Source organism: Cryptomeria japonica, unplaced genomic scaffold, assembly GCF_030272615.1.
Source record: "Cryptomeria japonica unplaced genomic scaffold, Sugi_1.0 HiC_scaffold_270, whole genome shotgun sequence".
In the NCBI taxonomy this organism is placed as follows: Eukaryota; Viridiplantae; Streptophyta; class Pinopsida; order Cupressales; family Cupressaceae; genus Cryptomeria; species Cryptomeria japonica.
The window spans coordinates 86,709-102,664 of NW_026729092.1; the positions used below are offsets into that span (position 1 = coordinate 86,709).

General features: G+C 31.4%; 1 protein-coding gene across 1 annotated transcript; it reads right to left on the minus strand.

Moving 5' to 3' along the window:
- Positions 1 to 6,570: 6,570 nt before the first annotated feature.
- Positions 6,571 to 15,956, minus strand: LOC131869846 (pathogenesis-related protein PR-4-like). Its single transcript, XM_059215767.1, has 3 exons — positions 15,897 to 15,956; positions 6,814 to 6,993; positions 6,571 to 6,735 (listed from the first exon to the last, which is right to left on the minus strand). The coding sequence occupies exons 1-3, from the start codon at positions 15,954 to 15,956 to the stop codon at positions 6,571 to 6,573; spliced, it is 405 nt and encodes a 134-aa protein (XP_059071750.1).

Sequence of the window (15,956 nt, forward strand, 5' to 3'; positions counted from 1 at the left end):
GACTATATGCTCAAACCAACGACTATGATATGAACTGATTATTGTGTTAAGGTAGGCGATATTGTTCTTAGAATGACTCCTAGCATTTATAGCCATGACCATAATATTTTATTATGGTGGCCGTGCAGCTCTTCGTTTATTTCTATGGAGCCGGCTGCGAGACAAATAGGACCAAGGATTAATTTAAAGTTTGATATATCCAACTCGGAGCGACGATGAAGTTTAAAATGAATCCTTGTTTTACATCAGCGACTTCTAAGATCATTTCTCGTATTCTTCATGGAAACCGGCAATGAAATAGAATTATGATTTGAATATTCTCTGTAAACAAATGTTTGTTCGGTAATATCTATTTCAACGTTGTTTCAGTCTTGGAAACAATTTTTGTTAATGTAATCAATTATCATTTCTGTAAGTCAAGCAACGGTAGCGTTGTTGGTTTGGGCAGGTTTTTTTTCTTCCCTCATTGTTGCTAGTTTAATTCACTTTGCAAGATATTTACCGGATTTGCATGGTGAGAGGGCTATCAGGTAGTTTTGCCACGTCCAGTGGACTAGTCTCACTTCAAGTACCCGAGATACGGGCTGTTGGGCGTTGGGCTGGGACATGGGGATACCAATGGGTTAAAAAAAAATAAACAAAATTTATAAAGTTTATCTTCATTATTAATTAATTAAAAAAAATTATAAAGAAAAATTATTTAAACAAAATATTTATGATTAAAATTGTATAAAATAAGTCAACATGGATAAAATGCACTCTCCTAGGCATGCACATTGGGATATGACAATATGATGAGTGATTCTTTAGACACCCAATAGTGGAAGGTCAAAGGTTGTCTGTTGGATGATTCAAAGAGTAATTAGGGGGTTATAGAGCATCCAAGAAGCTAAATTTTAAGTGGCTATGGGTTAGGCACCATGTTGGATGCCATTCAAAAGAAATTGATATTTAATTATGTCTCATGGCTGTCCAGTTTCCTAGGAATGGGTTTTTGGGAGTAATATTTTGTCCCTTGTTTTGGGTCAAAGCTATGGTTTTTATCCCTTAGTATTCTGTAAGTTAGAGTCAAGACATGGTAGTTTTGTATGAATTATATGCAGGTATCCAAGTGCTATGGATTTGGTTAGAGAAGTGAAGTGTATTATTGTTGTTATCTCTCTTTTGAAGATTAATAATATACTTGTCCTCTTTCTCTGGTGGAGTTTTTTCTCCAAATATTTTCTCCACATCAATCTAGTACCTCTTTTGGTTGCTGATTTTTTATATTGTTGTTAAATGTTGCAATCACTTTATAATCCCCATTGTTTTACATTAAATAAAGGAAAGAATAAGAGTAGTGATTCCAAATAAATATATGGTGATTGATGCATCTATTTTCTATAGATGATCACATCCCTAGTAATAAGATCCCACTAAATCCTATATCGTAGTTTGGGAAAAAGATAAAACTTCTTACATTGCAACATTACACATAAATAACAATAGGGGGTATGAGGTTCCTATGGTCTAGGTTGTGGATGAAGAGGTGGAAGTGGTTAATGAACAATATTATAAAAAAAAATCAGGGACTAGGACATCAACAACAAAGCAATCATCTAGGGAGGAAACTCAAGTATCACCTACTCTTTTAGTTCAATTTCCTTTTCCTTCACCTTCTGCTTCTACTTCTAAAAGGGTACCCTTTTATCATCATACACAAGCTAAAAACATGAATTTAAAGAGAAAGAAGTAAACACCAATAAATATAAGAATAAATTCAAGTTCTTGTATTATCTTTAGAAGAACATGTAGTAGACAATGGTTTACTATCTTTTGGTAAAGACAACTAGAAACTTTTTAACTCATTTTGTAACTTTTTCACCACCAAATTCTCCTAGATCTTACTCAAGTATTTCTTTCACAATCCGATCATCAATTTTCCCTTTGAAAACTCCTTTCACATAAATAATTCCAAATAGAGACAAACTAATAGGACATTAGATCGATATTTAAGTTTTTCAATTTGTCTTATATCCACAAGAAGATACAAAGTGCATACAAGTATTTCAAATGATTTTTTAAGGCTATTAGCAATGTTCAAGGGTCAAAAAAATTATAACCCAAATGCATAGTTCACTATAAGTGTGGGTTCTTAAGGGGGTAGGATTACATAACTTTTGTCTCCTATTATTAATAACAAGAATATTAGGTAAAAATAAATATTTTGGATTAACAAACATAAGAGGGAGAGAAATAATCTCTCTTAAATTTATCTTGTTTTGCCTTAGACTACATGATTGAGGATACAAGTCTTAAGTTTAAAATATTGTCCTACATACTTTAATTTCCTCCAAGGCATTATGAACTTAAATTCCTCTACTCCAATCACCCTGAAATTGCTATATAAAAGAAATTAAAATAAATAATTTAGATGTGTGGTAGGTGCTACCAATTATTGTAGGGATTATTTGGAAAGGCAAGGGAATAGGTTTTTTTTGTGAAGCCCTCCAGTGCTACCACAAAATGAGTGAGGAAGCTAGTGTAATGGAGGAATTTTAGAAATCACATGATAATATTATTATACTAGATGAAAAATTTCCCTGAGTATAGAAAATAGGTAGACCTCCATTTTATAAGCTACAAAATAAGGACACACTATCTAGTGGAAACCTAGCTTTTTAAAAGGAGTGGCCATATACCACTAAATATAGATTAAAAGAACCAAAGGCTTGAAAAATAATGTCCATTATGAGTTGGTTAGTTTCTAATTGAATCATACATGAGATTGAAAATTTTATTGAGATCATTCCTTACACTTTTTTTGACAAAATAAGCAAGGTTGTTCTAATTTTGATAGTGATCAAGAATTTTCTAGACAATGGCATGTAAAATCCTATAATAGAACTCATTTATGATTTTATGAGAATAAGATGATACTTTAGTGCCTTCCAAGATATGGTTAAAATGCTAAATAATATTTTTAACTAGATCAAGAGGACTCTTTTTAACAAGAGAGTGAAGGTGTCTAGTATAAAATTGCACATTATCTAAATATTGTTATTAAGGTATTAGATGATTTATAGGCCCGTTTTTTAGAATAATAATGGATATACTACTCTTTTTTTTTTTTTTTTTAATTTATTTATGTCACAATAGACCATTCTTGTGTTTGTATCACACTACTTTGGGCTAAGGAAAATAAATATAATTTTCAAGACAAAATTTGAAATTATTGTAATTTTAAAATTTTGGGCCTAAGGACAAATTTAATATCTATTTTTTTCTTTCTCTTTGAAATGTAGAGTTAGATTCCGAAAATATGTAGTCATAGTAGTTAAACAAACTTTACTAATTTTTAGGTATGTAACATTTTTAATTAACTTGAATATATTTACTTTAAATTGCTTATAATTTTGTACATATAATATTCATGAGAGTGTGAGTACATTGTATGATATTTTACTCTTGACTTCACTATATCTTTCAAAATTAAGGTAAAAATTAGATAGGGTATTTTTCATTTATTTTATGTTTCTTTTTTCCAAACCCTAGCATTGTTCAATCATTTTTAATAGTGTAATAAGATTAGTTCTAGATATGTGCTCGATTAAGGATAGATTCAACATTAAATAGTAATAGTTTAATGTTAAAATTATTTTTTTTTTATTATTTGAAAATAAATTTAATATGAGAGCTCAAAATATTAAGCTACTATCATATTTTTTTAATTGGATGTATATATTTTATATCAATGTACTTACCAACAAGATCACAATAATGGGTTAGCTACTTTCACATATAGTTTGGTACTTGATTAAGGAGTTCAATGTATTATACATTTGACTAAATCATAAAAGGAATAATTAGAAGGATTTATTAACCTAATGACCAATTCTATCTTAAATAAAATAGTGAAATGAGAAATATTTTTTATATAGAAGAAGCTACTGCATAGAAGAAAATTGGTGTCCAGTTCATTGGGTAGAAAATATAATCATTATAACATAGAAGATGGGCATGATAAAACAAAAGTGCTCATATGAATATTGTGTACACAAGAATAGAAATATGGGATAATCCATTTTTGGAAAGAATAAAAGGAGGTAATATCATAGTGATACAATGAACTAAAGACATATGACACTTCAATTATCATCTGTACTAACCCACAAAAACTAGGTTTTGAATCTTTTACGAAGAAATAGAATCTAGTTAATTCTCTTTTGGAACCATTGATTATATAGAGACACAAAAGCTATTATTTACAAGAATTATTTTTCTAGTTATGCACTATGCTAGCATTGCTAATCTTGTAAATTTTAAAAAGAAAAATAGAGAAACCAGATTATGTTTGGATTTAAAACCTTCAAAAAATATCTAAAATGGGAAATTATCTTTTTTTAATGAAGTATTATTAATTTTTAATATAGAATAAATGTGGTTAGTTCTAGATTGATTTTCAGGCTAAAATCAAGTGATGTTAAAGAAACAAGGGAAATGAAAGACCACCTTCACTAATAAATGGGATATATTTACATAGAGAAGGATGCCCTTTGGTATGAATATTCTATGTAAAGGTTTAATATGAAGGTGAATCACTATTTTTAAGCATGACTTAAGTATTTATTTGATTTGGTGAAAGTTCTCAAAGGGTGCAAAGAGTCTATAACCTCATTGTATACTAATAAATGCATTTATGTAGATATTAAGGGAAGGGTGCAAAGAGTCTATAACCTCATTGTATACTAATAAATGAATTTATGAAGATATTAAGGGTAATGTAATAGGTCACATTCTCCATTTAGAAAGAATAGAAAGAATTGAAGCAATCCAAAATTTTCCTTACCAAGTAACTTAAATAATTTGAAATCATTAGTTTGATAACATTAACCTTGATAAAAATTTATTTATAGCATAATAAATATTCTTTATTTATTAAATGGTATTTTTGAAATGATAACAAGTTTAAATAGAATATAAAGGATTATATAAAAGAAGTAATAATTATTAGTTCTCATTTTTTTTTTCAAACCCAATAAATTTACTAAAATATTTTATAGCTATTAATTTATTTTTGAACATTCACATGTCACTTTTTTGAAATTTAAAATAGAAGCACATTATGAGAGATCCATATATTTAGTTAGTTATCCCTTTAATAATTTTTTTTTTTTTTTTAAATGATAAATCCTAATATCAAGAAGCAATTTATTACATTTACGAGAATATATTTTTCATTTCTTCTAATGTGCTTATCATTTCAATGATGATAAAGACATGAGTTAGGAGAAAAAAGAGGAAAGTGGATGACAACCCTACAAGAGTTTTGTTTTTTAAAACATTACCTATGAAACATTCTAGGTGTTAGCATCTTTCCAGGACTTTGAAAGAGGTGTTGAGAAATTTGTAGCAATAGTATATCATAAACCCAAATAAAGATGATGATACATACAAAAATATTGTCTTCACTACTTACTTTAAAATAAATTCCCTAATTAGCTCAAAATAAATTCCGTAATGGATTAAAGGCTAGATAAATAAGAGCACTCGAAATTAAAATTAACAAGTATATGATTAAATTTAATTTTTTGTATAAAAAGAAATTTTAAGGTATATATCTAAGATGATTGAATAAGGAAGAAGTTGTTTAGGAACTTTTCAAATTTTATGACAAGCTTGGAATACGATATGACTGTGATTATTTTAAAACTAATTAGATATTAAAAGAATATTATCATTTCTGACATATATTATAATATTTACACATCGACATGTAAAAAATTTTCCTATTTTCTAGACTTTTAGATGGAGAGAAAGAAATCTTGTCATGCCCTTGTAGCTTATTTATGATGTATATATTGTATCCCAATGTGACTTGAATTATATTAAGATGACCGACTCTAATTCTTGTGCAAGGCATAAGTTTATTTTGAAAGCTATAGACTACTCAAAATCATAGTGTTATCATGCTTTTAATTATCATGTTTCTCTTAACTTTATTTATAATTTACAATATATTAAATATTATAAAGAAGGTTGAATATGTATGTCTAAATATTTTTTATATAATTTGATCATTACTAAAGTATATGGGAGAAACCAATTCTCTTATTTATCTTATGAATGATATTCATAGTAGCTAGGTAGCTAGGTGCTACTTCAAATTGTCTCTTATAAGTAGTGGCAATATAATGCTATTCTAATAACAATCAAGATAAAATGGCATGCATTAAGATATTATTTTGAGACATAAATTTTCTACAAAATTATGATCAATGCTATGTGAGAATGATTGAATTAAAAAATAAATTTACTATTTAGTTAATCATTTGTAAGAATCATTTTAACTTGATATTTTGAAAGCTTGAGTACACCTACTATTAAAAAAATATCTATAATTTTCATTGAATGATTGATGAATATAATTATTTATCATCCTATTGACCAAACACTACAGTGAATAAATGATTGCGGAAAAAAAAAATTGACCAATAAACCTAAACATATTTTTGCCTCTTAAATACTGAAACATATAAATATCTTAATCACGCTTACAATTTATAAGTTAATTGTGGCTGTGAGATTGTTCTAACACCCCACGAACTTGTAGGTAGTAAGCATATGGCCATCATGCTTTCCTTTCCCATCCTTATCAATGGCATTAAAAGCATGAGTTCCTAAAACCAGTCCTCCATTGTGGCACTCGTCCACAATTCGTACAATTACATTCTGATCCGTCGAATCATTTGTCACCTGTAACAATTCAAATGATCAGTTATAAACATTATACATATAAGCTAACAAATTGTTAATATATATGATGCAGTTTACTTGGATGCATGTGCCGCAGAGGGAAAGTTCCATGGGCTGGCCGGCTTGGTCACAATACGCAGTCCAAAGGTATTCGCTGCGAAACTCTAATGTCTGATTAGAGTCAATTGTAGCGCAAAATAGGCCACCAAGGTCGTAATTACGACCAGCAGAATCATACGGAGTGGACGTGGTCAATGTCTCGCCATTAACACAGTATGGAAGCCACAATGAAGCATATAGCAATCCACCTCACAACCTTGGAAGCCATGAATAAATGCTCAAACCAACCACTATAATATGAAACTGATTGTTGTCTTAGGGCAGGCCGCGATGTTGTGTTCAGAAGAATGAATCCAATGATTTATAGGGTTATCATTAAGGTTTATTCCCAATATTTTATCATGGTGGCCGTGCAGCCCTTGGCTTATTGATTCTTCGGACGATTCCCATTATGATTTGTTGGTTTGTTCATTGAACTCGGCAACAAGGTTTCTCGGTTTCTTCGTTGAAATCGGCAACGTACTACATTAATGTTACATTAGCTATTTCAATTAAGGGTCGATATATCATTAAATAATGTGCATTATTCATTTACATTATTAATATGTGAAATCTTATTACAATATATAATTGTTTATTGTAATAATAAATAATATGCATCCCTCTCTTTCTTGTGAGAGCTAGTTAAATCATAATAATCCACTCCTAAAATGGGTTGAAACTTCGAAGGAAGACCCCCTCACTGCTTCTAAATTGGGTTGAAACTTTGAGGAAAGATCTTTACCCCTTTAGGTACACATTTATGTGATCTTATAATTTATTTAATTTTTTAAAAGGGATTAATTACAAGTGGACACTACCTTGGCTTAAAAACTAAAAATAAATAAAGGAAAAAATTTAAAAGTGGAAAAAAACCTTCTTTTGGAAACTTATTCATGTAGAAAGATAGTTTAAATAAGAAAATACAAAAAACATATGAATAAATGGATGAACAAAATAATGATGAGCATATTCAATGAAAGGAAACTACTATAAGAGAGAAGGAGAAGGTGATGATTAGAAAAGAAATATTAAAGAAGCATATATATAGGGTTATTCGGCTTACCTAGGAGATACGAACACATGGTTCTGTCAATAATCCACTTTCAAACACAATAAGAGGAACTCAATCACTAGTATGGTTAATGAAGATGGTGTTTTGATTGAATGTAACAAAGAAATAGGCAACATTTGTACATGATTTTTCTCATTTTTAATCTTGTTGAACATGTGGATAATAATTATATGATTACATGTGAGATGCTTCATGTTAGACCCTAAAATTTGAATAATGAAGATAACAAGTTAATGAAAAGACATGTATTTACTTGGAAGAATTTTAAAAAAAATCTTTCTCATTTCAACCTTCTAAGGGTGCTAGCTTTGATGGGTTCCCTCTTTCCTCTAAGAATTTTGAGATATAGTTAGATAAGATCTTTTCTCGGTGACCATGAATTTCATAAATTCTTGCTCAATTCTAAATAAAATTATAAATGCATTCTATTTCTATGCCTGAATGTCATGAATGTATTAAGATAATTAGCAAATCGGAATGAATCACCAATTCCTAACTAATTGACAAACTTTAAACATACTCAATGAAAATCAATACGAAATAAGGAATGAATTCAAATAAAAGACTTCCTCATTCTACATCTTTGCTTGCATTGTTCTTCTTCAATTTGAGTCGTTGGTGGCTCTCAAGTATTGCACCAATTTCCTGCATACAAATGTTTTGAAGACTGTGATTCTAAAAAAACTCTAGCTTGAATTGATGAAAAGAGGTTGAATTTATAGATTTTCAACACAAAGGGGGTGAGAAATAGAACTCAAGTGTTGATTGATAGATAACTGATTTAGATTGATCAGTGAACTCAATTGATTGTTCTGTTAACTCATTTGATTGAGTAGTGAACTGGATTGATTGAAGAGTGAACTAGATTGATTGATTAGTCAACTCACTTCATTGATTAGTGAAGTGAATAGATGGATTAGTCTAAAAAAGGTGATTGAGAGTTAAAAAGGACCATTGATGAGTTAATTGAGTTAACTGATTAGAGAACTGTTTTGATCAATCAGTTCCAATTTTATCCTATATTGTAGGAATTTCAAATTCAATTTGATTTTCATTTTCAATTTGGACTTGAATTTGGTCATTTGAATGCTGAAATGCACATGAAATTGCCTAAAATTCAGATTTGGGAAAAATGTGAATTTGGAAATATAAAATTAGATGAAATGATATGAAATTCAAATTTGGGAGAAATGAGATGAAATTAGATGGAATTAATTGAAATTATAATTTGAGGAATTCAAGGAATAATTGAAATTAGTTAAACTTAGGAAATAGAATTAATTAAATAATAAAGATTTTTTAACTAAGGAAAATGTCGCAATTAATTAAATAATTGATATTTAATTAATAATTGAGATATGGTTAACTGATTAAAATGATTTGAGAATAGAAATAGAATAATTAGAACTGTTGAAAGGCGATGATTTAGAAGAAGTAGTTAATTTAATCAAATAATTAAAGAATTACTTAATTAAATAGACAAATAAATAGGGTACAATTAATGAGACATTTTTTAGGTGTCTACATTTGCCCCTCTTTGAGACAATGTCGAAATGATGTTGTTTCAAAGAAAATGAAAAAATTGTGCCCAAGTCTGTCTCATTGACACTAGGGTATAATGCCCCCTTAAGAGATTGTTTTTGCATTGAAGGAATGGATGATCTCTCGAAAGAAGAAGAATGTTAGATGAGAGATGAAAGAATGGTTAACTTGATGACAAGAATGAGTTTGATTGGGGAGAAGAAATGGTTGAAGTGATTTGTAGATTGATTGAATGATAAGATTGATGAGATTTATAAGATAAAGATAAAATCTGGTTTCAGGAAGGACACATCTTGTATAAGACAAAAATGATCAAAACATCTGGTTTCAGGAAGGATACATCCTGTATAAGACTGATCTATCTGGTTTCAGAAAGGATACATCCTATATAAGACATAGATAGATGATCATGTCTGGTTTCAGGAAGGATACATCTTGTATAGGATAAATGATAGATCAAAAACATTTGGTTTCAGGAAGGATACATCCTGTATAAGACAAATAATAGATCAAAATATGATGAAAGTGCAGAATATTTGATTGATAGATAGAAAAGTTGATATGAGAAAATGATAGAATCATAGATGAAAATATTGGAATTAAGTGATGAGAGAGATCATGTCAGAATAATTAAAAGAATTGAAAAGATTGATTCAAGAAAAGATTTTTGATGAGAGAATGATCTGAAGAGACAATCAACATGATGAGATCAGGAAAAAAAAATGAAATGATGTGATTGATGATTTATAGTCCTCTTGTCTTTATTCATAGTGAAATACATTCTCATCATTGAGCCTTATTATGTAACAATGAAGCTTTATACATAAGGGTATAAGGAACCAAGATGTAAATATATCTCATTGCAAAGAAAAAAACATGTAACAGATAAGGAATGAACCCTACATTCTGGGAATTAAACTAGGGGTCGAGGTATGTGTGGCATTCACAAGTTGAATGCTCCTATCACAGACAGCCACTAGAGCAACTGCCCCAGATTTTCATTGGTTCAAACCACAAACAGTAAACAAAGAAAAGGATCATGCCCATCACGGCTCCTCTAGTCACTTTTTAGACATCCTTGACTAGCTAAAAGCAATGATCTTCGCCAATTTGATAAAAGATAAAACCAACTAGAACAAAATGCAGTAACCATACTGATTTTTGTCTTCATATGATTGCTTGATGTGATTTTGATAATGTCTGGTTTCAGAAGTTTTGAGTACCCCGCATAAGACCTATTTGTTTGGTTTTGAGTGTACTGATTTTGTTTAAGACAAGATGTTGATCATGTTGATAGTTTGATAGTGATCTGATAGATTAGACAGTTGATCAGCTTGATTGCAGTTGTTTTGACAAGATAGTTGTACCCTTTGTTTAACTTCTTGTGAAGTGTTTGCTGGATAGCTGCTAGGATATTTGATTCTTGTGAAACATGTTATTGCAAGTTTTCAATTGATTTTTCAATGTTTTGGTATTTTGTGAATTGATATTTTGATTTTTTTGTGTTTTTTCCCCAGTCTAGCAATTGCGGTGGATTATAGCAATTGCACCGGATTTTGATATCAATTGCACCAGATTTTAACATCAATTGTGGTGTAATATTAGTAATTGCATAGTATTTTGAATTCAATTGCCGTGTAATATTTTCTAGGCTTGATTTTTTTATGTTTTTGTATTTGTGGTGTTTTTTGATGTTATTTTGATTTTTTAGTTTGTTTTTCGCTATTTTTGGTATTGATGAAGCATGACCTGCCATTAAAAGATGAGACTAACTTGGACAAAATCCAATAGTCATACTGATTGATGTCGTTGTTTTGATTTGTGTGATCATTGATAGGAATGTCTAGTTTCAAAGAGTGAGTACCTCGTATAAGATAGATTTGTCTAGTTTCGAGTATACGCTTTCTTGTATAAGACATGTTGATGTTTGATAGAGTTTGATTGAGGGATTGATTAACAAGACATGTGACCACATTGATTGTAGACTTTGAGAGTTTGTCTGTTGCTGATTTGATTTGATGGATAGCCCATTCTTTATTGCTTTGATTTTTTTATTTTTTATTTTTTTCATGACATTTTGTGAATGTTTTTGATTGATTTTTTAATGACATTTTGTGAATGTTTTTGATTGATTTTTTTCAGTTATGCCCTCAAGTATGCAGACCTATGATGATAACATAATGTTGCATAATGCGGTGGAGACAATGGATTTTTGATATGAGTTATGCTAATGCATGATGCATGACAAAAATGTAGTTCCTATTCGAACAAGGATGAGTGTGTGTGTCTTTCATTCTGAAATGCACTAATTGGATTAAAGGTGCGAAACATTTCAGAGATAGGAGTTGAATCCATTCTAAAAAGACTTAGACCATCCAACCTAACACACTTTGTAACCAAGATTTATGAATGGAGGAACATAAAACTTCTCCATCAATTCTTGAAACTTTGATCCTCTTTTGCCCATGTGTGTGAAATTGAGTTTATTCTGACTCTTATAACCATCAAGGACCCTTGGAATCCTATGTGGCTAGCTACATGAGTTATTCTGACCTCAAAAGCAACCTGGATAGAGCCTCGCTGCCAACAAGCTTTTAGGGCTCTGGTGAGGTTATGTACTATAATCTATCAAATATTGTTCCATTGTCAATAGCCCTCCATAGCCCTAATGGAGTTACTTGCATGTTCCCATAGTCAAGCTTTCTCTTTTTTATCTCATTTGTATCCATGATATTTCAGTAATATATCATTTTTTTTGTTTTGCCTTGAGATTTACATAACACTTTTTTCTTTTATTTTCTTGCCTTGACTTGTAAGTAATGAAACCTACTTGGGTATGATAATTACAGTGGCGGTGAAGCAGAATATTGGATTTTTCACTAGCCACATGACCAACTAGGTATCTATAATGACTTAGAGATTTTTATTAATGTGTAACATATATCAATTGATAGATTTTGGGTAACAAGACTTGATAGTGAAACTCTCTACCCAACCAAGGATAAAGCTTAATCACAATGTGACGTTGAAGATGAATGACTAAAGGCCTCCTAAAGACTTCATGAACAAGTATCTAGGAAATGATACAACCTTCATTCCTTTCAGTGCAAACAGGTGAATAACTCAGACAATCATCATATTTTTATCGATGCAACTATATGAGAAAGCAATAATGATATGCAGCTATATGTTATGCAATGGTGATATGCAAGCAACTATGATGCACTCTGAAATAGAGATATGCAATGTATTAAAGAAATATGCAAATGCAGTACTTAAAATTGAAATGAACCCACCCTTAGATGTAATATCTTTTTAGGCGCATGTTGTTATTGACTTGGTATGAAATTTGTGTAGATAACTCATTGGTCTTTGTTTGAAGAGTTGGATGAACCTATCTTTTTCAATAGGATATGCAACTGGGAGTCTTTCATGTACATATCCTGTTGTAGCCTCCTTATTTTCAAACCAATTCAGCTGTGATAAATATTCTTTCCCCTAGTCTTTCAATTGTGGGTGTATGAGGAAAATAGATTTTGGTTTTGAAGCTGTGACATGAGTGGGTGCTATCCCTATTTTTATTGATGCACTTGAAGAGTATGATGAAATAATTTGGGTGTTGATTTCATTAGCTAGTGTTATGCTTGTGCTTGAAGAAGATGATGTAAGAATATGGGTATTGATTTCATAAGCTGGTGTTATTCTTGTTTATGTCATGACATTGGTATTTGATGATTGCACACATACAACTATTGACAAGTTGTCCTATGTAGTATGATCTGGATTGGTGATTTCATTGATAAGGGGTTCATGAACAACTTGTGTATTGGAATCATGAGAGAGACTAGGAGAAATTATAATGGGAGCTTGTTTAGGAGGTGGATTTTGGATGGTACTTGAAAGAACATCTTGCTCTTGTGAAGCAAGGGTGTTATTGTTAGGATTCCTACAGATACTGAGAGGGGGGGTGAATCAATATCTAACTAGTTTGATGATTTTCTTAACTTAAAACATGTAGAACATATTAATACTGTATACCGGTAAACAGAAAGTAATGCAATAAACAGAGATAACAACAACCACATGAAAAACACACCATAACACAGTAGTTTAACAAGGAAACCCGGTGTGGGAAAAACCTCGGTGGGATTTATGACCCATAATATTCACTTACTAGCCAATAAGAGAATATTACTACTACAAGAGGGGCCTGCACATGCAAGAAGGCCAAGTGCCTAGAGCTCACTACTCAATTACAAAATGGGAAGTCTCACTGACTTACAAAATGGATTATATAAATCCAATGTCTTGTACTGCTTCAAAATAGAATCTACTATGCCAGATCGGGTACCGGTTTATAGCTCTGCTTCATACATAAACCCTTAACCTATAATTCGCATAATAGGTCTACCATATTTTTCCTCATTACATTCTTTTTCTTCCTCTATAATGAACTCTTATATATATGAGTCATTTTACAACTTGCCAAGTCGGCTTACAATGATTTTAAAATAATTAAAAAAATAATTTACAAACAAAATTCTTGTAGGCCTCTATGTCGGTATGCTTCCTTTCACTGTCAATGCCGGTGGTCTATGTGTCGGTGTAAATTCTGATCTTGCTAGTGCCGGTGGATTGCCTTGCCAGTGTCATAGGATTGTAAGGTTGCCATCAATGACAAAACCTTCAATCACTTACAATGTCTCATTGGAGTGTGCATTTGCCAACAGTTATTATGAGTGGAATAGAAAAGAATGAGGGTATCATCATAAGACTCTTGATGGATGGGATCTTGATTGAAAATTGGGTATGATGAAAAGGTTTGTTCTTGATCTTGATTTATTTCATGACTGATTTCTTCTGATTTGGGATTGTCCTCCTGACATGGGGGAGTATGCATGAGATATTTTTGGAAGTTTTCAACCTTTTGACTTGATGAGGAAGGATTTTGAATGAGATCCTCTGAAACATGACTTGAATTAGATTGGATTTGTGTTATGGATACCCCTTGGGAGATTGTGTTATTGGGTAGCGATGGTGTGGATTGGTCTTGTGTGACTTCAGGGGATGATAAAATAGTGGATAGATATGGTTGATTTGGATTTTGGTTGAAAGGGATTTGATTTTTGTTGAAATGAGCATGATTTTGGGTGAAAGAGGTTTGATTTTGGTTGAATGAATTTTGATTTGGACTTTGGTTGAAAGGGGTTTGATTTTGGTTGAAAGAGGTTTGAATGTTGGGTTGGTGTGAATTTTGATTTGGAATTTGATTGAATGGGGTTTGATTTTGGTTGAAAGAGGTTTGATTTTGGTTGAAAAAGGTTTGGTTTTGGTTGAAAGAGGTACTTTAAATGTCAGGTTTAAAGAAGTTCGACATGACTCTAATGTTGGTTGAACTGAGGTAGGAATGATTTTTTTGAAGAATGAAGGTTGGCATGTTTGAATGGTCTCACAAGAAGAAGACGGTTGGCCTGATAATGATCCCCTCGTGGTTATTACTTCTCTCATCATATTTTCTAACCAACCCCTATGGTTGCTAGGACTAGTCATGTCTCTCATTTGTTGTTGCAAAGTATTGATTTGTTGAGCTAATGTTTCTATGGATGGCGATGGAATAGGAATGGAAGAGATGAATTATTCACCTTCCCTACGAAGTGCATAACACCAATCCATGATGTTTGTTTGATTCGTTTGAACCTAAGATCACAACATGTAAGATGTTTCCTTCATTTATAGAATGTTGCAAAATTTTGTTTTGATGTGGATGTTGACAAGCTTGTTTTTTGTAGGGTTTTGATCTTGTTGATATTGAAAATTGACTTTGTTGAGGGATTTGATCTTGTTGATGTTTTTGACAAAACTTTGGTTGAGATTCCACTTTGTTTTTGGTATTTTCTAAGATGTTTGAACTTGGTGAAATGTAGAAAAGGACACAATAGACACATCAAAAAGAATAAAACCACGAAAAGAATACTTGTTTAAGGAACTTTTTTCAAATTCCCATGAATGTTAAAGTCTTTTTCAAGGCCCCATTTTTTTCATTGTACTTGGGCAATTCGATATCACATCAAGGAGACTCTCCTAAGGTCAAAAGGTTACAAGTATTATCATAGCCCACATCTTGATACTCCGTCAACTCAAACAATCATGTCACACCCTAGGGTGCGCCCGTTTTTTTGCCTTTTTCAGAAATTAGACCAAAGAAGATTGCTCCTCAATTGGCTTGCTATCCTGGGAGATATATGGTGAGTGTCTTAGGGGTGGATTCTTTCCCACCCTTGCACTATGATAAAACAAGTGTCTGGTTACTAATTCAGCTTGGGTTCTAATTTCTATGGTGTTTAGATAGGGTTTCGTTCGAGTGGTCACAATCAGCAGCATTTTATACTCCATTGAGGGAGGTCTCCCAGTCTGTAGAAGTTACGCTCTACAAATTTTAACGCACCGTATAGGCACTGAAGGAGGCATAACGCCATTGTGATAGCATGTAACACTCGTCGCACAT